The following is a 27,090-nucleotide window of genomic DNA, read 5'->3' on the forward strand; positions in this document are numbered from 1 at the left end:
TCCTTCCAGCTGCACTATGACCCTCGGGTCGACTAAGCCTCTAACAGAAATGAGTACCAAAAAATCTTCCTGGGTGGTAAAGGGCGGCCGGCACGTAAGGCTGACAACCTTACCGCCATCTGTGGGCCGATTGTCTAGAAGATGTGGGAGTCTCTACGTCTCACAACCCTATGGCTTTCACGGCCTGTTGAAGGAATAGCTTTACCTTATATATAACGTGTACAGTCAAAACGCAGTTGTTGAATATTCAGGAATAAATAACGAATCATTCTTGTTATTGACTTGCAAGTGTAGTTTTTGAAGTGTTCTAAAAAGTAGTTTTACCAACATCACAAATCCATACAAATCCTAATAACCACATGACGTGTATTAGAATGGAATTTTCTCCCTGCGTAATGCTCTTCTTTACAAATCTGCATGCCTCATGGCAATACAAGTAGAGAACAGTCAATAAAGTAATTGCCCTTTAGCGACACGTGCAACATTGAATAAAGTAATATTGTATGGTTATTAATCTCGCGAGGCATGTGAAATTATTGACAACATGTGTTTGTTAATTACATGTTGTTTGCCTACTCTAATTGCGAACGGGATATTCGTAAGGATCTGACGAATACTTGATCATGCATTGCGTGCCAAGTATGTCAGTCACTGGATATAAAATAAGCTGATTTTGTTTTGAAATGTAAATTACTTCGCTANATGACCTGACCCTGGATCGAACTCGGGCCGCCGCGGTGGGAAGCCAGCGACTAACCGCTTGAGCTATGGCGCGGCCAATATTACAAATGATAGTCCACTTCATAAGATATAGTTCTGTGCTGGAGAAATTTGGCGTATATGGTAAGATATTTTGTATTTACACAAATTATAAAAGAAAGAAGTTTTGTTTAGGCGTCAGATATCTGTAAGAACATATCTTATTCCTCATCGGATATATTCCGAAGTAGATCTATCAATAGGCACAGCAGGTGTACATCGCTGTTAAATTCTATTTTTTTTTTCCCAGGTTACTAGAGGACGGTCCGTTGAAACCAACGGTAAACTGAAAATATTAATACAGGATTTCCATTTGTCATGGTCGGAGTCCAGAGAAAGCCATTCCCTGTTAGGAACAAAAGAGGGCCCGCTCATTCATGAGCTACTGCATAACTTACTTTCATGCAACTCTCGACAGTTTGTTCTGCCGTAGCCCTGGGCTACGCAGTTTCAGAGCCATCACTCCCTTTATACAAAAGATTTTTTCGACATTTCATTGATCCCGAAGGTTCATTACCTTGTTCAGAAGATCCTCCACTTGTCCCTATCCTGATCCAGATCAATACCGTCCATACCACCCCAGCCCATCTAAGATCCATTTTAATATCACCCATCCAGCTATGTCTTGGTCTTCTTACTGGTCTTTTTCCTTCTGGCTTTCTTACCATTATCCTATATGCTTCCTCTTATCCCCCGTACTTGCTACATGCCCTGCAAATCTCATTCCTCTTGACAGCTTCCATATTCACGTCCTTACTGGCCGGAAACTGTCTCACAACTAGCTATTCTAGACTTATCCTGCTTATAACACCTAGGCACGGATCTCACAGAAAACACCTCTCCAAACAGTTTTATTTTTATGTCACTTAGCTCTCGAGCGGACCGCATAGAGAACACACCTTCCCACTTTATCCATTGGTGAGTGTTAGGAATGAGTTACGCCTTTACGTAGCAACGACCGTAGTTTATAGAGTCATTACTTAGCAACGGATCTGCATGCTACAATACGAAACGTACCGCATTGGAAACGACGGTCACAACCATTCTTCTTTACCGCTAGAACGTAATTATCTAGCCGTTGCCTAGTAACTACAGCCGGGATACATGCACATACCCACGGACTTTCCTTTGATATAACGCAGACCGTATGGAAAGAGACGCTTCTAGCAAATCTTCTACTGTTGTATGTGTATTCGTTGCCGAAGCAACGTGTTTGTCGAGCCGTTTTCTAGCAAGAATAGTGGCATACACAGACACACAGACAAGTCTCTTCTAGCTCCACTATTCCGGCTTTCAGACTTTAGGGGATTACACAGACACACACAGGAAACAAGATGACCTCACAAGCCTCCTTCTATTTTCAAAATAAGTAAATTGGGCTAATAAAGGACGTTTGACGCTCACTTTTCCTGTGGGTTTATTTATCATAGGTAGTCTGCATTAAATGTGCTACTTTCAACGAGTGTAGAGGGAGTTTTCAAATGCTTGTTGAATCCTGATTTTAATTAATTCGTCAGGATAAAAGGTCCTCTGAATACGAGTACATTCCCACTAAAGACAGTCTGTTGTTTTCCATTCTCTCCGGATATGTATCCACTCTGTATGTTTGTATTGCCCCTGTACTTATAGTTTGTCCTGTGTTGTGCGACATTTTTAAGTTATGTGGTAGGAGACACATCTTAATCTCAGGCAGCATTCTTATTTCGGATAATTTTTGTTGTTTACGGTTACTTTGTATGTGCTTCGTAAGTTCCATATTCAGCTGCTGAAATATCCATTGTCTTAGAGATCCATAGTAACACACACCTGTCACTTGATTCATTCGTTGCTCTCCTACTAATGTTCATTTGTGACATTCACAGAAAACTGTATCCAGAGCATCATATTGCATTTCAAAGGGACTCAGATAATTCCCAGACGTCGCTTTGTTCTGTGCCTTCTGCATTCATCTGTTACAGTTTAAGGTACATTAGATCATTCGTTTCGTACTCATCACGTGCCGATCACGGTGACCGCGCGGTGTAAAGCATGAACTGTCTTCACCCGTTCGAACGCTGGGATCGTGGCAAATCCCACTTAGCGTTTATTCTCTTTGTGTGTAGGTAGCGGCCTTGCGACGGGATGATCCCCGCCCAAGGAGTCCTACCGACTGTCTTAGAATTAAGAAACTGAAGTAACACGAAACATTTCACGGATGCCTTATTCTCCAAGTGGGAGCAAGAGAAAAGAGAGAGACCCGTCATATGTTCAACAGGGTTGTATAAGCTACAGCCAACGTTTCGTAGCGTACAGCAATATGACGATCATTCTCTTCTGAAATATGACGTCATGTAGTCTGCTAGATGATGACCTACGTTTCAGAGGAAAAGGCTGTATCGATATTCTGGATAGAAGATTGCGTCACGCAACAGAAGACAATAATTTTCTGTCATCCGAAAGAATTTCAATTCTTATTCATTGGTACTACCATGTAAAAAATTAGGAACGGACATGTTTGTTGTGTATTTATATTTACTTAATGTACACCATTTTAAATTTTTTCAAATACAACTTTTTAAATGTTAAAGATATATTTACCAGAATCCGTATGAATATGTATTTGTGTTTCATGTAAAGTAGTAATTATATTATACCAAAAAGAATGATAATTACATTCACCCTAAAATTTGGACGGAAAATCTCCCCCAAAACCAAAATTTATCGAAATCATTTTAGCAGATTCAGGCCAGAAGCAATGAGACGTACAGACACGATGTTACACTTTGTGTGAAGCATGTACACAATACATATCCACGTTTCTTCTCATGTCCAGAAGTAATGAGTTATGGCAAGTAAGAGGAGCCATTTAGTGTTGATATTCAATTCTTTACGATCGTTGAGACCGCTTTCTCACTTAAGTTTCTTTGTTGTATACTTCAAAGACAACATTCACAAGTTTTATCCAAGCTAGCATGCTTCCAATATCCCACTTCTCCCAGTGAAACTACGTGACATTTTGGACACTGTGGGTTTAAGCTGAATTGAAAAGTTAACCGCTTTTTAGGCCAAGGAACACTGAGTTCTGGGGCGCTACTATTCTGAGAAGTGTCAAAATGTCTGGCGTTCTGACGCTGCCTTGTTTGTCCCCTTAGTTACGCCTCGATACTTCCTGCGTCACAACAGTAATGAAGATTATGTTGGGCTTTGTTTAAAGGTGAAAATTTCTAGTGCATTCGTTTGTTCTGAAACTGGTACATTTTGTTCCCGAGCCAGTCTGCGCTAACGCGAGTGGGTCCTTTCCTCTGGTGCTAATGGTGATGAGTTTGGATTTGACTTGTGATGTAGTGGAAAAGGAACTCTCATTTGGATGTAAGCTGTCGGCTGCCTGAGCTGTGTATAGTTGGGGGGAGACAAAATGGGAATAGTACGAACTTCTAATGGAACGACCTGTTTGGTCCATAGATCTGTTCTTTGTTATCCTGTATTCAAGCAGCCTGTTGCATTACTACATCTAAAACTCGGCGAGGCCATGTTGGGAAGGGTATGGCAAGAATTCATTTACCGTGTGGACATCTGCCGAGTCACTCATGGTTCCCACATCGAAAGTTTATGAGGTAAAAATAAACTTTCAGAGTTTCTCTTCAAAATGACGCGTATATGATGTCTGTATATTTCGTAGTTCTTGTGCAATAAATAATTTAAAGTGTTCCCCGACTTTATGTACATCCTGTACTACACAGTCCGTCAACAATGCAACAAATTGTTCCTTCTTTCTTACACTTTCACTTTCGACACAACATGGTTCGGCCCTAAATGTCCATCTTCAGGTGTCTTAATATGCTTAAACTGCTACACTGCATTAATATTGCCATTCGTCGCATATGCGACTGCGCGCTTCATGATTTAAAATGTCATATTCGTAGTCAATTGGTATGCGCTGAAGTAGCACACTCTATAGTTCACTTAATTTAAATCAAATAAAATCTATTACAATTTTCTGTTTTCTGTTCTTTTTCAAAGTCAAATTCACATTGCTACTGACAGTCAGTCATTCAATCAGTCAGTCTCTGTGTCGAGCCCAATCTGAGGCCCATGACCAGATATTTATTAGTGTTTGGCAGACCTAGGAATAATTTGTGCGTAACTGCTACGATTTCTTTGACCTTAACAGTATTTAGAATTGATATGTTTTACGAAAATATCATGACAGTTTTAAAGTTCTGTATACCGTTGTAGCATTCAGAAGTTGAATATGTGAACTCATAAATAATATAATTTTCTGCATATCGCAATGCTTCAAATTGCTTGTTGCTAAACAGTTAACTGCACAGAATGGCATCCGTTTCAATTCCACTTTTCGTAGTTTAATAAGGTGTCTGTGTGGGCACTGTAATCCACACTGTCCCTTCAGAGTCCAGCTACATCACAACTGAACAAGTGAATTAAAAAAAAAATCCTTTGTTTTTCTTTTCAACTGTCGCACAAAACATGAAACGTTTAACTGTGGCATCTGTTGATCCTGTCGAAAGAAACTGTTCCCCATAAACTGAATTTAATTACTCACAATGCAGAAGCGCACGGGATTTTCAAACTGGATTATTTTATTTACGATTCTTCCTTAGTATCATTACGATGTACTTCCGTTCGGTTTCATTACAAACATGAATTTCAGTTGTGGATTTGAACATTTATTTCATATCCTCAATGTCTTTTTAATATTTAGCATATCACAACACTGTGACATGACGCCAAAAGCCAGAATACCGAAGTCAGAATAGACGTTCGTCGCTAGGCAAAGACTCCGTAAATACATTCCCGCTGCAACGAATACGCAAGCAACAATCGAGTAACCAGTTGCTATGCAGCGGAACTTCCAATCAATAGAGACGCTGTGTTTCCTGCGTGCTCAGTACAAAGTGGTTATAAGGAAGTGTTCGGCAGTATAGAACAGTCGTCGGAAGGGAAGAGTGGAGTTTCCAGACGACAGCCTTCAAGGATACGAGTCGGGGGGGGGGAATTGAATTCAGTCGGGTCTTCAGAATTGGCAGTTACAGAATAATTACAAGAAAAGAATTAAGCTTCACAAAGAAGAATTCATGTGTGATTTGAAGTGACAGTGAGACTCTTATAAATCCGTTGCCAGGATGCGACTAGTGAAGACTGAGAACCCTAGTGCGTTTGTAAGAGTGAACTGTAAAGTGTGTGGAAATAGCGACAGCGCTGTAATTGCCTTGAGTTCCGAGGTGTGTATATAGGGTGTCAATAAATCTAATCATCCAATCCAGAACCCATCTATAAGTCACGCACGCCCGCTACAAGTGACATTACTTCAGATATAATGATATTTATTTCGTATATTTATGGTTTATTTAAGGACGCATTAAATAACTCAGATTATAGAAGTTAAATGATACGCAAAAATTAGTTTGAAGGGTATGGAATAAGCTGTTCCCAGTGTCTGGACTGATAACCGCGAGATAGAATAGGCGGTCTTCTAATTATGGTTTGAACCCAAGACCACCCGAATATAAAGCTCACAACGTTGGGCTATTTCCCAACTTAGAATATCAAACACGGAAAACACTCCTGCTGGGTTTACTGCTTCTGCTTCATATTTATGTGCGATGTTGCTTAACCCTCTCCAAAGTAAACTGCAAACCACTCCTCTCGGCAACTGCAGAATCAACATGGCTGTCATTTCAAAGAGAACACTCCTCTTGCGCAGAAGCACAAGCCTCTTTCAAAAGAATATTTTTAAATATATCAGCGTATATTTCCAATATATTTCATAATTCATTCCATGTATGGTAATTAATTAACCTTGTGGTGACAAATTCACGATACATGATTATCCACATTAACTTTGTTTTAAATTAACGTAATTTACGTAAATGTATTATTGATTCTAATTATAAAGGCATTGCAGTGAATTTAAGTGTAATTTATTTACTTCGTTAGTCTCATATTTTAACTAGTAACTGAATTTTTGACACTACAAAAAATTAGCTTTAACAATTATTTGCTCATATCTATTCTATAACCTGTTTAGTTAAAATTATGTTTAATGAGATTCATATCATAGTAAAAGAACAATTTCATTTTACTATTTGAACTTAACAATCACTGAATTAATTGTGTAAATTTGTAATTGAGATTGATTACACATTCTATACAGGCCTACTGTTGGTTTACTATTGATTATCCACTACAGATTTTCTCATGAGTCTTGGTCGTAGATTTCATATTTATTCTGATTAGCATTCAAACGTTTAATAACCTGTGTGCGTATATAGTCTGCTGGATGAGTGTGGTAATCAACTAAGGAACAAAGCTGGTTCTGGTATAATAGTTTTGGTGTTAATTACATGAATTTATTATCATTCTGGCTGATGACATATGGGCAGACAGCTGATGTTCATCACTCGGGATTCGAGGCCGGTACCCCGCAGGAAGGGATTCAAAATGACAGTAAATCTTGATTATTAGAACCAATTGCAGCTGTGCATTCCTTTCAGTTAACGTAACTGGTGCGCCTAAAGCTTATCAGGGAATATCGCTCTTGGTAGTTCTAATGATTGCTCTAACTCCACATCATGCACTAGATGGCCATGCACTTCAATGGGTTCAGTTCTGTTCTGTCATAAGAGGGATATCCGGAAAGTAAAGATACAGATCCACTAAAAATGTTAGGGATTTTTTCAGAAATGGCATTGTTCCCGTGTGAGATAGGGACCGTATGACAGGGCAGAGTTCGCCGGCCACAGTCACGGCAACGGTGTGCTCGCAGTGTGTGTTTAAATGGCCGTGTCGATTCAGAATCCCGCCAGACGTGAGGTTCATGCTGTAATTTGATTTCTTCACGCGAAAGGAGAAACTGCTGCTGAAATTCATGGCCAACTTGTTTTTGTTTAGGGAGAAGTTGTTATGAAACGTGGCAAAATGGTGTCGTGAATTTGAAGCGGGAAGAAGTGATGATCATGATGAAATAAGGAGTGCAAGGCCATCAGTTGGTGAAATCATCCAAAAAATCGATGAAAACTTTCGTGCACACAGAGGTTTACCCAACGATTAAATTCATCAGCAATGTCAAGAAGTGTTCTCAGTGGCTAAGAGAGAAGGCCGGAAATTTCAACGAGGCTAATCGCTTTGCGGTCCATGAGAGCTATGCTGGAAAGTAAATAAATGTATGTAGTAAAATGGCTACAAGTGCATTCCTAAAAATTATGCTTTACAAATATTTTCTGGACTTTGTATCTTCACTTTCCGGATATTTTTCGTATTGCGGCAGAGCATGGTGATTGGAAGTGTTTAGAATCTCGGAAATGCGACTCCCATTCGACGTAAGACAAACGGTGTTACAATTTACATTCATATTTCCTGGAAATTTGAAAGTAAATATCAGAAATACGAGTATATTAATTATAGGAAGAAATTGCATGAGAAAATGAGTAAAGAGATGTAGCTATAGATCATGGGTATTGATGTTGGGAGAAGGTTGACACGTGATCTGAATTGTGTTCAGTGGCGTGTTTATAGCAGTTAAATCGATATTAAAAAAGTTGTCCCTGGGCCTAATACCAAGCTATAAAGTCTTATGGGAAGTGGATAGATAGAGCGATCCATGTTTTCTTGGCTTCGGCGATAGTTCAAGTTGAGAGGTCAGATTCACGTGCCGGTCGCTTTACCTCCGGAGAGAAACACCACTACCCATTAGATAGGAGGGTGAGTGAACATCAGAATCGGTCTGGACGATGTAGAGAATAGAAAATTATTACCCCCACAGGAACTCGAACTTCGACCCCTCGATCACCCAGCCCTTAGCCAGTCGCTATACCGACTGCACTGTCCCGGTTCCCAAACCAGTAGTTTATAGGTATCGTATCAGACTTGGTTAATGTAAATCTAAATTCAGCCAAAATGCATATAGTGTGTTTGTGGGAAAGCCAGAAGGAGAGAGACCACTGGGAAGACCAAGACCTAGGAGGGTGGACAGTATAAAATGGATCTTAGAGAGATAGGATGGGACGGTATGAATTAGATTGATCTGACTCAGGATAGGGGCCAGTGGAGGGCTCTTACGGTAATGAGTCCTCGGGTTCCATAAAATGCTAGGGAGATCTTGAGTAGCTGCAAAATTGGCGGCTTCTCAAGAAGGGCTCAGCTCCATGAGTGAGTGATACTCTTTGTGTTCCCTCGTTTTACCGAAGTATTTCTTGTGACCTAATTATGTCGTACCAAGATCCAGTTGTGCCTTCGGCTGTTGAGTGTTTAGTGGTTGCTATGATCAATTCCAGAAGCACCTCAGGTCATTGGTGCTTTGTTCACGTTTATTGTTCCGTGATGTCTGCTGCTCTACTATCGACAGAAGTCCTGACCACGTGACTAATGACGTGTTCGTGGTAACAGTACTCGTTACAGAGCGAAGGCAGGCACAGACGCCCTCGGCAACATAATTAAGAGCTCGCCCTCCACTTTGTTCCGGCTGTCCGCTTGTGGAGAACCACCCCCTCTCCATCTTGCTGCGTGATTTCAGTTCTTAAATATTTTATCCTAGACTTTGTCCTACTCAGCATTTTCTGCGATTCGTTCTTTTCTTTTTCTTTTACCGCACACACGACTTTCATTAACAGGCCTACTTCACCTATGTATTTCTTTTTCTCTAGTGCTGTTCCAAGTCTTTTATTTTGTAGTTTTCTTGTTGCTCTCCTTGCTGGTTTACTGTCCTTAATTCCTTTTCTTTTGTGTGTGTTACGCCTGCTTTCCTTACACTCTTTTCATACCGTTTTCTCCTTACAGGCTTTTCATTCACTAAATTTCATTGATTATTTACAGATATTTATTTTATATTTGCATACTTACATTTTGGATTTCTGTTTTCGAATCTGATGTAACTGTTACATATTTCTACCGCGGCGGCCTGGGTTCGATCCCGGCTCTGGTCAAGTGGGATTTGTGGTGGCAAAGCTGCGCTGGGGTAGGTTTTCTCCTAGTACTTCGGTTTCCCCTGCCAATTTTCATTCCACCAATTGCCCCACAATCACCCTCACCTATCATCTGGGGCTGGTACAATAGGCCACAAGTGGCCGCAGTACAAGGGACTTAGTCCCACCCCACTAGCAATAAAAAATACACATTTCTTACTAAATTTATTTAATTTTATATTTTTATTATAGCTAGACGTTTTTTAAATTTGTGTGTGTATTTGTCTCGTAATTGTTTGCATTATCTGTGCCTTATTTTTCTTGCCCTCTTCTCAAAATATAAATTTTTAGTGGTCATGCTGTGTTGGAGTGCCCATTTTATATTATTAGTTGCAGGTTTATTTAAAAAGACTGCAACTAGGCAAGTTACATTGTATATGTTACATAGTTATCACAGGATGAAATGCTTAATAAATAAAATTGCTATGTACCATATATGTGGTTATAACTTGTCTTATTTAACATATTTTTACAGAGTACAAACTAGGCTTGAAGCATTAATACTTTATACTCGGATTTGTAATCGTGAATAGTTTTCGACCTATCATTGTTCTTCTCTGACTCTCGAGAATAGAATAATCCCTTGAATCTACTTAAAAACATTCCAATACAAAGTACGAATTTTCAAAGTACTATATTTTGATCTTCTCTTCTCTGTACTGTGGGACGAGAGAAAAATCCTGTGTGTGGCAGCAATTTGGCCTATTTTGGCAGCCCTGGATGAGAGTTTGGACAGAAGGAGAGAAGTCCAGTCATCTTGTACCTAACAACCTGGAAGCAGACTTTCATAATTGAATAGCTGGTGCATCAGAGCTCTCATTACTCGTCCTCAGAATTCGGGTCCGAAATTGTTAAAAATTTGTTAGTGGCTTTCAGGAACTCGACATTTGTTGTCGGCTTAACAGAGTTATCTTGAGATTGATAGGTTTGTAACGAAATCTGCAAGCCTCTTCCCTTTTCATATTCAATTTGCAAGTCATCAGCGTCCTTAACTCTTGTTACTGACCATTATCCGCGCTTTAAACATACGCCAGAGGAGACATCGCGAAACTGTGTTAGAGGCTAAATAGCAGAAAGTCGATAATAACGCCTAGTTTTACCACCGCATACTTCTGCTTGAATTAACATGAAGCCTATGGACATCGGACTGAAATATTCCATAATTTTTATGAAGAATGTTTTTCGCATTTCAGATACTGCAGACAATAAAATACAAACACTAAAGTTCATCTGTATCGGTGAATACACATAATGAATACTGGAAAACGAATCTTGCCAAATAGTGACAGTTCCCACAATTTCATGTAAACTGAATCTTTTAAAAAGAAAATAAAAAATGTTATCTACTTTTCAGACAACTAAATTGGAATTTTTAAGACCAACAAATGTACGAGATCGTCGGCCCACCATATTAAAAATGAAAAATAAGTATCTTTTCTCGAAATTAAAAAGAAAAACACATGACTACTGAAAACAAGAACTTCTGATAGAAACGTATGATTTGTTTCATCTATGTCATATGTTACCGAAGTGAACGGAGTTCATGGAAGTAGGCCTAGGCCCACTGGGGCTGTAGTGCCAAGGAAAGAAAAAAAGTCATATGTTTAAGGTGTTCCAGTATTTCGTTCTGCATTTCATTTTCACCCTGAAGGCACATGTAGAAAAGAAGTCGAAGAGCAAGAATTTGTAACCATTACTTGTTTTCAAACGTTTTGGTCTGTATGGGATAAACAACAAAAACTGATAAATAAATAATTATGCAGAGTAATGGTCCGTTTCTGTGGATGGCATATCCATATTTGACTGACCTGTTTTCTTCTCCGCTTCCTTCTAAGCAATCTAAATGTATCTGTCACACAAACTGAAGTTTTTTCTTTGTTAATCATCGCGTCAGGAGGGCAACACAGTGGAATACGGAAGAAAAGTTCCACCCATTCTAGACTCGGCATGAGCTTCAAGCTCCATCTACTTTATTCCCGTGGGAAATAACTTCCGATATCTTACAGATAAGGGTCTTTGCTCCAAAGCCATTGTGACTGTGATTACGTAGACAAATTTCTAATGCCCACACGAGTGGTCATTCCCTCCGCTGTTGGAGCAATCACCGTTGTTCAGCCTAGCGTGAATAGGGCAGTTAAGCTGCATGGCCTGAACCTTTAGCGTTCAGAGAGGAAATAAGTTCAGAGGTACTTTGGCGCGGAGCTATGGTGGAAGAAATTAACTAGAAATAGAACAAAATGGCAACATTAAAATGCATGTTAAAGACTGTGACAGTGAGAATTGAACTGAAATGATTGGGAGTGAGTACAGTTTTGGACTTTGTTGATGACACTATAAACCCTTACTATTCATAATATTATACGTTTTTTTTTTTTACTATTTAGTTATGGAGTTGGTTATGACTGTTTAAGGAGGGCGCGATATATAAGAAATCGAACACCGTGATTATTTATCCAGCCAGCTCGAGGCATAGATGCATGTTCCCGCATTTCTATGTTGTGTTTTCTTGTGCAAATACATTTCTTGGAATAACCCAGCACCCCTCCTCCCCGCAATAATTCCTTCTTTGTATCTTAATGTCGTAGTTTCAGAATCAGAATTAATTCTGGGTATGAAAAGATAAATACTCTAATCCATGAAAGTGGGAACATGTTTTTAATATTGATATATTAAGATCTGTATTTAAAATAGGATTAACGTTATTATTTTGCAAGGTAAAACAGCGACTGCATCATATTCCTTCATGTAATAAGACATATCTAGAATGGACAAATCTTCAATACTCGTATTCCGTGTGTCAGCGAAAGGTGATAGCACAGTTCGATGCCTCTTAATTTGGAGAGAATTCATATACTCTTCTTCCTGCGTCCTACAAACCTTCTACGGTAAGCAATATTATGTCCTTGCTGTTAGTCGTCCTAACTGCATTATGCTCTCCTCTCCTCTCTAGGGTGCAGTTAGGTTTCTTCCGGTAATGGTGTCTCCCTACAAAATGACTAGAAAATGGTTTTGTAATTCAATGTCCACCGGAGCCTGAACACAGCTGGAAAGCCAAGATGAAAATGTCTGAGGGTTAATACCCTCTGTAGCCTTCCATGTTTGTTACAGAACCGCGGACTTTTACGTTCCTTAATGTATAAGTCACCTGCTGTGTCCTACATCAGTTTATTGCTGTTGTAGGGAATGGCAATACAATACCGAGTCCTCAATTAGTCAATTTGAGAGAGCTGTCGAATCTAGCTAATTTAATTTTAAAGGTGGTAGCACAAATTTGAACTTAAAAATCTGCAGCCACCAGCTCACGCTGGTACCTCGCTCATGGATTTTTCTACCCTGAAGATGGAGGCGATAATTTCCTCCGAAACGTTGGTTCACACAAGATCTACATTGTACCACATCCAAGAAGACGGAATTATTCCTAGTCACCGCTGTGAAAACCTCAAATCTTACAATGTGGCAACAGTTAACCAATCGTGTCTCTTTGTCTCTTACATTCCATACCGGTTATGAAAATGTAATTTTAATACAAAGCAGTTAACTTTCTCTTTAATGGCCGATCAGGATTTGGAACAGGGCTCTACTTTTCAGCCTTACGTTACATCAGGGGGTATAAAAGTATAATTTGCATTAGCTGCAGACAGAGATCGATAAGATTGCAACCGCGTGCTGTCTGAATACGGTCACAACGTGCTACTGAATTAATTAGTAAATGAATGCGTTAATGAACTGTAATGATGAGGAGTGAACTGGATATACATTCGAGTAATTGAACAGTCTGAATAACATTCATGACAGGAATTCTGTGTTGTTCTCATCATACACATCAACAAACAATGCTTACATGAACTGAACATAGTTTGTTCTTGCCATCTGCAGGTTATGAAATGTTGCTCATAATTCAGACACGTACTACAAAATCCTGGACAGCTAAATATTAAATAATTCTATGGGTCAACTGAAATTCTAAGCCATTCCAAATAACTTTAGACAGGCAGGAATTACAAAGCTTGTGGGGAGTTTCCCTGAGCCCTCTCACTGCATTGCCATTTAGCTCGCTATTTAACTCCGAATTAACCAATGATCACAACTCGGTTTCGTAGTGTAACTAACTCTGGAAGCAAAGGAAGAAATTACAATATGACTAAATTCAGATTCCGCTTTTGGCCACGATTCTGAGCCAATTACACCCGCATTTAATCTACTTTTGAGCAGCCATTTTCAAAGGCGTTCTTATCCGTATTGTATCAGGATTACCCATCTCCCCCATCACCCATAACCCATCATAGGATCCTGTATTTCACTGTACGTGGTACTTCACTCTGCTGTCTGCGTACCTCGTGAAACCCGCCAGTGTATAAACCGCATTCTCACGTAATATGTGTGAATATAAAAGGGGGTTGGATTGGTGAATGGATTCATTGACCACTTACAGGTCGTAACTACAAATAACTATACCACTATCGCTTTTTTTTCACACTTGGTGGTTCACTAGAGCACACAGTCTCATGTTCGCAATCTGTTAATAGACGTTTCCTGGTAAGGGCTTTTAACAAGGGCTATTCTTCTGCCTCCGAGCTCAAGTGCTCTCTGAATGGCGGTTCTCTTTCAACTGAACTGAACTTGTTTCAATTTTCCTCTTTATAACCCCTTTGCAAGGACCGAATAGAAAACATTTTTTCCAATATCACATCCATTGTTGCATACCTATCCATTGCCTAGAAACGTCTCTGGTATATTCGCTTATCTCGCGGTCGTTGCATATCAACGGCTCTACACGCTACAATATATTCCTCCAGAAGTGACTAGTTTGTTGTAATACACAAATTACCTCACATATGAAGATATATATATATATATACTCGTACATTTTATATACATAATATACATTGTGACGGGACAAGATGCATGCAGTTAAGATCATAACACTTATAATTTTTTAAGTACAATAATGCGTCAATGATAGAAATGTAATTTACGGGTTCTTATTTGTGTGTATTTTTTGCGCATGCGTGCCTTTATGAATAGCTATTCGCGCTTGAGCGGAATGTAAACGTCCACCATGCTAAATGTAAGCAGACACTACCGACATACAATAAAATATAAATAAAATAAAATAAAATAGTTGCAGTGATCTTTGGAGTAACGCAGTGAGAATGTAGATATTTGTAGTTACCAGTGTAAGTGTCCAATAAATTCAGTTACCAATCCAAATCGCCTCAATAATGGCACTTACCACGTGACAATATATACGTGGTAAGTGCCACTATTCAGGGGATTTGGATTGGTAACTGAATTTATTGGACACTTACACTGGTAACTACAAATATCTACATTCTCACTGCGTTACTCCAAAGATCACTGCAACTATAGCAAAGAGAAAATACCCTCATTCTTCACAACCGTTGCTTGGTAGTGGCTTACAACCGCGGACGTTCCCCTTCATCTGGGTTCCAGAAGAGTCCCTGGCCTCAGTCACCATCTTCTCAATTCTCATAACTGCAACTCCAAACCGGTTCAGCCATCAACTGAACCACTGGTCTTCGTTATGTAGCCCCGGCACGGACTGCACAGAACACGCCTGTTCCATTATTGCATTTTCTGTCGTTGCCGTGGAAACAACGTGACTACAGCTGTTCCCTAGCAACGGCTGTTGTACTATCGGCTGTATACACAGCTGTTGCTTGTCAATGGGTCTACATGGCACAATATGTATATGTGCGTATGTGTTTGTGCGCGTAGACATGGATGCTCTACTATCATAACTGATTTAATAGTTCTGCTGTTCATAATTTCGGCTTTAAAGCATAACATACTCCTTACAATGTTCATGTTTCAGTTGCGTTACAATTGTGACTTCTGTAAATAGAAAATCTTTTGGATATTCTTGATAAAATATTTTAAGGTTTATTATGGATCACATAGCTGCAAGGATGATGTGATTTTGTGGCAATAAGCGATAATAAGAGCCGGTCACGGTAGCCCAGCGGTCTAAGGCATGCACTGTCTTCGCTCGCTTGGAAACCGGGATCGTGGGTTCGAATCCCATTCAGGGCATGGATGTTTAGTTTGTGTTTGCGTTTTTCTGTGTTTATCTACAGGTAGAGGCCTTGCGACGAGCTGATCACTCGCCCAAGGAGTCCTACCGAACGTGTAAGATCTAGAAAAATCGAAGTGAACGGGGAAGTTCATGGAGGTAGGCCTAGGCCCACTGGGGCTGTAGTGCAAAGGAAAAAAAAAGCGATAATAAGACATTTCTGGAACTGAAACCTGTCAAGAGTAGAATAAATTCCGCGATTTTGTTGGCAGCTCCTTCCATCACCTTACCTGGTACGAAATTAATTGCGAAACTAATTAAAATTTATTCACTGATTTTCGTAAAGTGCTGCTTTAGAAATTAACATATTTTAATTTTACATTCTAAAGCCCCTAGATCGGAATAAAATATCTGATTTGAATTATACACTCGGTAAGGTTATGTAATGAACAAGGCTCCGCCGCTCTACCTTGCTTTTGAATTTAATATCAATATTCCAGCGTGTGTAAAACACAGTCTCGATAAGAATACCCATGGCAGACTGAATGGGAAAATACAGTTCCCTTGCATGGCCAGTTTAGGATCCGAGCGTGGCGTGTAGTAAGGAAAGTCCGGCGAGACCCTCCTAATGAAAAGTGACGACATATTTTGGTTACGACGGTGACGGTGGCAGCATCAGTGGCCTTTTTCTATCTCTGGATCTATAGCCCCTGTGGCCCCTGGCCTCTGATTTTCAGATTCGTGATCATTTTACAAACGGTAGGACTCCTTGGACGAGTGATCAGCTCATCGCAAGGCCTCTACATAAACACAGGACAACTCAAACACAGAATAAACTTATACTTGTACATATACAAAATATCCATCCCTTGTGTGGGATTCGAACCCACGATCTCGGTTTCCAAGCGAGTGAATGTAGTACATGCCTTAGACCCCTCGGCTATCGTGACCGTCATCAATGACCTTAATAATGCAATTTATGTCAGGCATGAAAGAACGTAAGCATATAAAAACATTTACCGTCAATATACAGTAGCGTATTTTTGAGTTCCAGTGCTAAATTGTAACGCCTGAATAGCTTCAGATTCTCCCGTATGCATAAATATCCGTCATACTGTAAATTAAAGCATATTTTGTTTCCATACTCCTCTCTTATCAGGACTTTTCAGGATGCAGTTTCAGCTGAAGAAGTTAAATTAAGCGAAATATTTCAAACAAAGAATTTCCGTATATAAATCTGCTTTGACGTCACAAAATAGATCTTAGAGACGAGAGTCATTTTGCAATAGTGTTACGTCACTAAAAACCCAAAGTTAAGCATACGAAACAAACTATTGAAATGCAGTTTTATCCATACTCATGTGTGTATATTCACAATCCAGTATCAAATTATCTTCAATAACTGTATGATATCGCAAATTGTCGGATGTACGCAGTCATGCAGAATTACTGAGTTTTTGGAAATTTTCTATCATCCGTAATTCTAAAAATAATTGAATACCCCGGTGTTTCAGAAATTGGATCTGAGCTCTTTCTAAGGGGCCCAACTGATAGGTTTCTTACCCCCTCACCTGAGGTCGGAAACAGATCCAGTTTTCGAAAAGTCATGTATCCTATTTCTTTTTTAGAATTCCGGACGATGGAAGATGTAAAAAACAGCAATTTTCTGTGTTGTACACCATCGTCAGAACCCATTATTTTCTACATACACAATCATGTTACAAAATATGTCGGTACATATTTCTATAAAGTAATATATACGTGTATGTTAGACTTCAGTCTAAATTGTCATGTACATTTTTTTTCTGTCTTTCAGACAAGTCCCGACGGAAATGTGACCACTAGTACACTCACGTTCTCACCACAAGTGGAGGATTCTGGAAGGTCGCTGACCTGTCGTGCGGAGAACAGTCAAGTCAGCGGCAGCGCGCAGGAGGACACATGGACGCTGAATGTTCACTGTAAGCTCAGTCAGCACATTCCATTCTGCTGTATGCATTATAACTTTTCCGCTTAGTTGCTTCATGACTCTGCAATACTCAATTTTGTTCCCTTTGTTAATGTAGGGTTGGAGGTTCTCACAGCGATGGTTATGAAGAGTTCTGTCTTCTGGGACATAATGCTGTGTAGTCCGTTCAAATAAATGGACGTTTCGGAGGAACGTATCTCCTCTGTGTTCACGCTCAAAGAATAAACCAAGCAAGAAACCAACATAAACCTGGCAGTAAGTACTGCCACCATCTTCAGTTTGGTTCCTTGCTTGGCTTATTCTTCGACCTTGAAGTTGCTGGTAACATGGTTCCTCTGAAACTTTCGTTGACTTTCAACGAGCTACATGCCGTTATAGTCCGGAAAATATTTTGATCTTTGCTTCATATTTTCTTCTTCTTTGGACTGTATTTTTTTTTCTTGGTACTACAGCCCCAATGGGCCTAGGCCTACCTCCATGAACTTCTCCGTTCACTTCGGTTTTTCTAGATCTTACACATTCGGTAGGACTCCTTGGGCGGGTGATCAGCTCGTCGCAAGGCCTCTACCTGTATACAAACACAGAAAAACGCACACACACACAATCTAAACATCCATGCCCTGAGTGGGATTTGAACCCACGATCCAGGTTTCCAAGCGAGCGAAGACAGCACATGCCTTAGACCGCTCGGCTACCGTGACCGGCTTTGACTGTATTTAGCTTCACTAATACGCCTAGTATATTTGTCAGAAAATAAAATTAGCCTGTTACAACGATTCGAAGAAATAACTCTGTCCTTCGCAAACCCGCAAATTAAAACAACTTCGCTTTGGGGTATACGTATACAGTTTTTAGTGCGCATTTTGGTGTAGTGTAAACGCTTCTGTGCTATTCAGTGTATTCACCCGTACTGACAGCGGTCCATGATTCAAATTAATTTCTTTGCGAAATATGGACGACGGTCGCCCAGTGTGGGAAAAATAGGATTGTTGTTTCTATACCGAAAATTAAACATAGATCATGCACTTCATACTGTGTTGAAAATCGTTATGTGATTGAGATATTAGAGCATGTGGATAGACAATCACACATTCTATCTTCTATGGCTTCATTTCGAGGATCGACAAATTAAAAAAAAATACGCTGTAATATTAACAAAATTACTAGAAAGAATATAGGCAATATTGCAGTATACGAAATTACTAACAGTTTTCTTTGACGTTCGTTAAGTATATAGAAACACAGGAATAATGGCACGCAAATCAGCGAAAAACTCTCAAACGAATCCGCGAAACAGTTTACGTGATAGATCGAAAAGACTATTTATGGCTTCATGCAACACATATTTTATTACGAATCAATAAGGCTGAAAAATTAAATTGCCCAACAAAGTCTCTGATATAGAATATTAAGAAAAAATTTATCTGGCACAGATGTTGGTCACAGACATTTGAAAGTTTATTTGCCCCAGAAAGCATATAATTTATTTTGCAAAGAACAACTAAAATGGCCCTCATATCTTCTGAAATTTATAGGATGCATATTTACGTTTTGGCGTGTCACGGTAGCCGAGCGGTCTAAGGCATGAACTTTCTTCTCTGGCACGGAAGCCTGGATCGTGGATTGAATCCCACTCAGGACAAGGATGTTTTGTGTGTGCATGCGTTTATTCTGTGTTTGTGTTGTCCTGTGTTTAGGTAGCGGCCTTGCGACAGGCCAGTCACTCCTCCAGGGAGTCCTACCGTCTGTGAAATGATCAAAAGCATAATAAAAAGGAAACCTCGACATCCGTATGAGTATATAAGAGGAAGGGATGAAGAAAATATTTATGTATCTCGTATTTTGATGAATAGTTAATAATTTCTTATCCCTAACAAACAAAGAATGAATTTATATGGCCTTATGAGATGTTATCCCTTCAATACAGCTAGAACTGTCATAGCTGTGACGCAATATTTCAGCTATATCGAATGGTAGCTGTGAGGTAGTTATGTAACTACATCACCATCGGCACGCGCTAATGTTGAACTTCGCTCTTTGTGCAGTTTGAATTGTCTTAAAACACTGAGGTAAGTGAACTATTGTTTGATTTGATTAATGGACTCGTGGGTAAACTATGTAGGAGTATGTCTTCGCTTACTGACATTGCTTTGTTAGTACATTTCAGCTGTTTAATTCTCTTAAATTTCAAACAGATAGAACACTGTAATTGATTTTTCCAGGGCAATCAAATGTAAACTTCCCTATTCTCTCTGAGACATTAAGTACTGAAGTGTCGTTATATACAATTATCATGAATTCCTTTTGTGGCATGTTGAACCTTAGAGTCTTTAGGTTAAAATGTGAACCGAAGGTGACACGCCCATGTGTATACATGTCTCCTTCATTTTATGTATATGCCTCAAGATGAAGGAAATGAGCGGGACATGTAACACGCATAGGAAACCAAGAAATTCTTAGACTACAGAACCGAGATAAATATTATACTTGTTTTAATTTATCTTAAAGAAATAAAACGCACGTTAGAGGTTGTGTTCAGTGTGAGGACATTAAGGAAACAAATCTTGCAGAAATTGAGAGTGATGATGTGATGGCTGAACTGTCTTAGGATAGGTAAGATTTGAGGTTTTGACGGGCAGTGACTATGAAATATACCGTCTTCTGGAATGTGACGCCATGTATATCTTGTGTGAACTGACGTTTCGGACGAACGTATCGCCTCCAGCCAATTGTTCAAGCTGGTTCCTCGCTCGCGGATTTTTCTACCCCGAAGATGGAAGTGATACGTTCCTCCGAAACGTCTGTTCACACAAGATATATATGCCGCCACATCAAAGCAAACGTCATTCTTCTTCTCTTAGGATAGATACAAAGCTTTCTGTGTGATTGTATGAAATGTTTAATTTGCATGTACATAGGGGATTTCTTAATTATTCTCAGTAAGTATGAACTGCTCGACTAAGAGAGTGAGAGAGAGGGCCAGTAGTTGCTAATTCTGACTCGGTAGATGATATTTTCAGATGCATATTCATGCAGGCCTACTTTGCCCACAAGGTTTTTTTCTACTTTATTCAGCAAGCGTCTTAACCACATATAGGATCATATTAACATTTTAAACCCGAAATTAGTTAAAGTAATATATATGAATTTAGTTTATATCTCAAAAGGAACACATTACTTATCGATTAAATAGATTTTTCTGTTAAGCTGCCTAAGGAAATAACCAGCGTTATGTCTGAGAATAGTAGAAAACCTGCATATATATTCTAGGGGGAAAAATTCAGAGTATTTTCAAACATAACCCTTTAGTGCGCAATAGTTTTTTAATATACTGCCGCGCCATAGCTCAAGCGGTTAGTCGCTGGCTTCCCACCGTGGCGGCCTGGGTTCGATCCCGGGTCTGGTCAAGTGGGATTTGTGGTGGACAAAGTGGCTCTGTGGCAGGTTTTCTCCGAGTACTTCGGTTTCCCCTGCCAATCTTCATTCCACCAATTGCTCCACAATCAACCTCACCTATCATCTGGGGCTGGTACAATAGACCAGAAGTGGCCGCAGTACAAGGTACTTAGTCCCACCCCACTAGCAATAAAATAAATAAATAAATAAATAATATTAAATATACTACCTGCTTCAGTACGTAGAAATCTTTTATTTCTCGTTTGCCGTAAGATTTTCATAATGAACAGTGCGCATTTCACGAAGCAGCATTAGCAACCTTATCATTACAATGCAGACTTGATGTTTTCCGTGAGGTGATAACTTGACTTTTAGACACTGCTTCGACGAGCTTCATATTTCAAAGCGTTGGAACGGCTCAGTAACCTCTGTACTTAGAGTGTTAAGGTGTTCATTACACGTACATCCTGACACATGTGCCTAAGAGATAAAGTGACGTACCTTCTGAAACTTATCTAGATTTTTTGTAAGGACATGTAACTAAAATCTTTTAATTATGGCTAATTTCGGTCTGAAAACACTAAATTTACCTTACGTCATTAATATCCAATCGCGAGTCCCTCATATCAGACGTAATCGAAATACAGCAAAGCTGAAAGGCACGTCAGACCGTCAGATCGACGTGCGGTCCGAAGTACGGACGGACATGCTGACTTCTCAGGGCAGTTTCTGTAATAAGCGCAAGCATATATCGCCCATCTTTTTGGGAAGACAGTCAAGAAATTCTCCTATTTTTATGGAACAAGAATGTTTATTACCGTATTCATAAGAAACTTTCACTAGTTCTTTTCTTGACCCCGACTACATAAGTCATATTGCTAAAGGTAAACAAGATTAAGCTATCCCCTTAACAGATCGTGAAGGCCCATAGGGTTGTGAGACGTCGAGGCTCCCACATTTTCTAGACAATCGACTCACAGATGGCCGTGATTTTGTCAGCCTTACGGGCCGGCAGCCGCAGGAAAATTCCTGCTACTCACTTCTGTCAAACGCTGATTCGATCCCAGGGCCATAATGCGGCTGGAAGGATTAGATAAATGGAAAAAAGAATCCAATGATCTCATCGGGAATCGAACTCTTAACCTTCCGGATTGTAGCATAGTGCCTCAATCAGCTACATTACCGCATGCCTCCTACATTACACATTAATATTCATTTTAATATTGTGACATGTCGACTCCCTCCAAAACGAAAAAGACCTCGAGGAGAGGAGGGACCGGTAATGTAGATGAACCGGCCTCCCCAGAGAGAATGAGTGTGCCATAGAATGGAAGTAATGGATGAATGAGGCACAACTGGATCTTCTGGCGAGCTGAAAGGAAACCGCTCGAGACGAGTCGATCTTAAGAAGGGAGCGGATGTAATGGACAAAGAAGATGCTGCAAGAACAGCCTCCAAAGCAAAGGAACGGGGATGCACCGTTAGGCTATTCGGGACGAACAGCCTTAAGGAGGGAGCAGTGTGACATGTTGCGCTAAGGAGAACCACCCCCCCACCGGCAGTGACGCGGCGGGTGAGTCAGCGCTCCCCTCCCCCTCCTCCGCACGGTAACGAAGCCCGTCCCGCCACTCCCCTCCGCGGTGACATCACGCGGTGACGTCACGCGGTGACGCGGAACTACTTCCTACTGTGACGTGGAACGTAACAGGCAATCCTGCGGCTATATAAGTTAGCTGCAGTGCCGGTACGAGAGTCAGTTCTAATGTGGCTACCAGAGAGTTCTACTGTAGCATCCGCCTAACACAGTTGTACTGAGTTGTACTGAGTTGTACTGAGACAGTCAGCGAGTCCTGGAGCTACCGCCGAGTTATCCAGCAACCAGTCAGTTGTATTGTGGCATTTGGAGTGTACTAATTGTGATACTGCAGATAGCAGTAATCGTAAATCTGTAATTTGGGTGATTGTAAGTGCGAATGTGAAATAAAATTCGCTACATCGAATACGTCGAGAATTTATTTGTCGCGATATACGCCCGATACGCGACAATATTATCCTCCATTCTAGTACAAAATCTCCTTAGCGATCTCTTGCATTCAGTCTTTCTGATTAGTATTTCATACTACTTTCTCTTACCACCCCCCAACCCCCTCGCTCGCACTGAAGAAGCCATAAGTGTAAGTCGTGATAGAAACTTACGACTTGAGCGTGAACACTGGAAGAGCCAGAGAAAAGAACAATGGCTGTGGTTCTGCTCCTTATCCAGTTGGAAGCTGCAAATTATTATTCAAATGTAGAAACCGTAATATACAGGTATCAGCCATACGCATTGTTCCTTGACCCATAGGCAGCCAGAAATATTTGTATTTTACCTTAAAGTTGCCGAACATTTATCCTGTAGTTCTTTAATAAATATCAGAAGTGATTCTCATGCAATTTTTTCCCTTCTAAATTAATTATTGATTCATATATACATTTTTTGATAAAGATGTTACTTCTCGATACCAATTCCTCACTATATGGTTTTCGGTCCCTCTCTGACATATAGTAAATATAAACCTCGGTGTTGTTAATACGTAACCAAAGTATATTATTTAAATGGAAACCGTTATTTAATTGTTTCTAAAGTAATTGAAAATGTTGTTCTGAAATTAAGGCTTCGCTTTCTCTTTGTATAAAGTTTATTCAAAATATTAACTTTATTTCACGTTACTTCGTTGCAGAGTTTGAAGTTTTGTGCGCACTGAATATAGTAGGTCCAAGCATTGCGAAATTAAATTACTTGTCCCCCTTTGTTTTGAAGGAATTTTTAAAGATATTTCTCATATTTCAGAAACTATGAAAAGCTTTATTTATAATGAATGTAGAAATATAGTAAAATTTAAAATACCCTTATTTGTTTTTCATATCCACTTTATTAATATCCATGTTTAATTTCTGTTACTTTGATATGCGTCAACAATAAGGAACCTCTCCCCAACACAAACACACTAACACAAATCACTGAGTGAAGCTGATATTTGCAAGTTCTGTGTTGATTTCCGGCTTTTGTTCATACAAAGAGAACAAACAAATTAATATTCTGTTTACCTCACAAACAATTTTGTTTTCCGAGCAGCGAGAACTTCAGTGTCAATATGAAATGCACAGTGGCTTTATGAAGTAACAAAAAACTTTATATTATTCGGCCAATCACATTAGTTAGAGAATTATTTTATTCTCGTCACTAGCAAAGGATTTCACCAACACGAACCATTCCTTAATTCTACATTGGTCACCCTGTTCCTTCCCATCCAATGCGGCAGCTTTGTTGTTACGACGTCCGCTTTCCAGTGTGGCCTCTATTTAAAATATCTCATTGCGTATAACTCTCAACTGTTCTCACACTTAGCAACGAGCTTCGTGAAAGAGTGACATTTCTTTTCCTTAGTCAGAAGGCTCAAATTTTGGTTTTCTATTCGGAGACCTGTAATCTTAAGGTTTATCGTACTGCTCCTCAGTCACTCCAGTTAGTACCTTTGAAAACAGACTTCTGTCTCTTCCTTCCTGATTTTTCATTCATTTAAATCCTCGCATTCAACGCTACATAAACAACTGGCCTGATGACGAGAATACAAAAAAAGAACATAGTCTTGACACAGTCTGAATTAAATAAACAAACTCCTTGACCTGTAGTCCGCAAGCGAACTATACCGACCGAGCGACCGCCGCTTGTCGGCGAAGTTAGTGTCAACTTTAGCGGATAGAGGGTGTCACATGGTCAGAGCAATGGATCCCCACGGCCATTAATCTCGGTTTTCTAGACTGGAGACGCTATTTGTTAGAATTAGCTCCTCAATTAACCTCACGAGTGTGAGTGGCCCCCGTTCCAGATCCACTACTTCTCAGAAAATCTGGTAGCGCCGGGAATCGAACCCGAAACCTCTGTGTTCCCGAACTATCCCAGACCTCAGCTACCAGCTTCTGGCAGTAAAAGCTCATAACGACTTAACCACAGTTCTCTGACTAACTTAGTAACTCACCAACCAGCTCTTCACTAACTTGTCTGGCTTATAACATCTCGACATGGACTATTGTTCCTCTATTGAAGTGCAATTTTTATTGTCGGAACATGCTTGTTTGCGGAGCCGTTACTTAGCAGCGGATGTTGATTTGTTGTTTATTACGCGATCGTTGCCTAGCAACTTGTCTAAATGACATAATATTTTGCTATAATTTTATCTGAAAATTGGAATTTATGTATTATAAGGATACGTTTGTTTGGGATTTAACATTTTAGATTTATAATGTAGCATGCGCCCTGAAAGTGTGGACGCTCTTCACTCAATTTGTCAGCGTCCATACATATGTAAGCCTACAATGACTTCCTAGAACTTGTTCGAAAATCACGTTATGATCGGTCACGAGCATAAAATGTGTGTTGATGCAAATGTCCGGAACCCACAGTGGCAAAAATTTTTAAATAAAAGCGAAAGCCTATACCTGCATAAAATAAAAGAATGTCAATCAAAACTGCGTGTTTGGGCATGATTCTGAACCTCTTACAAAAACAAGCAAGTTTATGTTCTTGAATCAGGTTGTGGATAAAGCAATTTCAGTCATTTTTTTTTAGTTTAATCAGCAATCAGAATCTACATTCTATAGGCTAATATTATGAATGTTGAGATGAATTTCAGTCATGAAATAATAAAGAAGATAATATCATAATTATCTCAATTATGAATCAACAAAATCCTGATCGGAAAAGTGTGAACGCATGCTGAAATATTTACACTCATGTTCAGTTCATTTACGCGCCATTTATGATACTTAAGCTGGTATGAAAAACTTAACACCCACCTTCAGAAAGGAGTGTGAAAATTATTTAGTCTTCCATAGGCCCCGTCATTAAGTGGAAAATCTCTTAATTCTAACCAAAGTTTATATACATACTGGACGTTTTCTCTCGTTAGCAAATAACAGTATTGCAAACAAATATTTTGAATACTGTCTATGGTCCCAAGGTCTTTAAAATCATTGTTTTGGTAACTGGTTCTATTTCATTCTTAGAATAACAGGAATTCTGCTCCGACTGGCTCCGTGACAGAGCCACGGGTCAGCTTCAGAGTAACAGGGCATTTTTGTGTATATATGTGTTACCTGACACTCTGTAGCAGGTTGAGTACACAAGTTCATGAAGAGATGAGGATCTTGTGAAAATATTTAGACAATTCTCAATTCAATTATTTTTTATTTACTTGCTAACTTAAAAGCCCAAAACAGAACATGTATAATACAAAAAACTGTCTAATTTATGTTATCTGATTATTAATATTGATTCCCTTAACACAAAACACAGTTTCATTAAGGAATATGAAAAATAACATATATATTTACAATGATTACAATTAGTATTTTCATGACTGGAAGAACCATGTATAATATGAAATATGATAGAGAGAAACAACTCAGTTTTTAAATACAGCAATGTACAATGATAATGGAGCAGGGTTGAGGCACTATGCTACAAGCCGGAAGGCGGCGGGTTCGAGTCCCGATAAGGTGGATTTCTTTAACTGACCTAATTCTCCCAGCCGCACTATGACCCTGGCGTCGACTCAGTCTGTAACAGAAATGAGTACCAGGAGTTTTCCTGGGGGGTAAAGGGCGGCCAGAGCCTAAGGATGACAACCTTACCGCCACCTGTGAGCCGATTGCACGTATAGAGAAAATGTTGGAGCCTAAACGTCTCACAACCCTACGGGCCTTCACGGCCTGTCACATGGATAGCTTTACCTTCATCATCATCAGTAATCTGTCAAGACGACAGGTCCACAGTCTCTTCCAAAACAATTCCTCCACTTAATGCGATCTAGAGCTTTCTCCTTCAAATGACAGTATCCTCTTCTGTCCCCAAGGTCATCCAGCATCTTCTTACGTCTTCTTCCTCGTCTTCTTGTCACTTCTATCCGCCCATCTATCTTTCCTTCGATAGC

The 27,090-nt window shown here is 39.7% G+C and overlaps 1 protein-coding gene across 2 annotated transcripts in view; it reads left to right on the forward strand.

Moving 5' to 3' along the window:
- Positions 1 to 27,090, forward strand: part of LOC111863375 (hemicentin-1) — an 821,886-nt gene that overhangs the window by 724,696 nt on the left and 70,100 nt on the right. For both annotated transcript variants that reach the window (XM_023849641.2, XM_033751034.1), the window contains exon 7: positions 17,570 to 17,714. In XM_023849641.2, the coding sequence (XP_023705409.1) occupies positions 17,570 to 17,714 (145 nt within the window). The remainder of the gene's footprint in view (positions 1 to 17,569; positions 17,715 to 27,090) is intronic.

This window comes from Cryptotermes secundus, unplaced genomic scaffold (genome assembly GCF_002891405.2).
Source record: "Cryptotermes secundus unplaced genomic scaffold, Csec_1.0 scaffold568, whole genome shotgun sequence".
Taxonomy (NCBI): Eukaryota; Metazoa; Arthropoda; class Insecta; order Blattodea; family Kalotermitidae; genus Cryptotermes; species Cryptotermes secundus.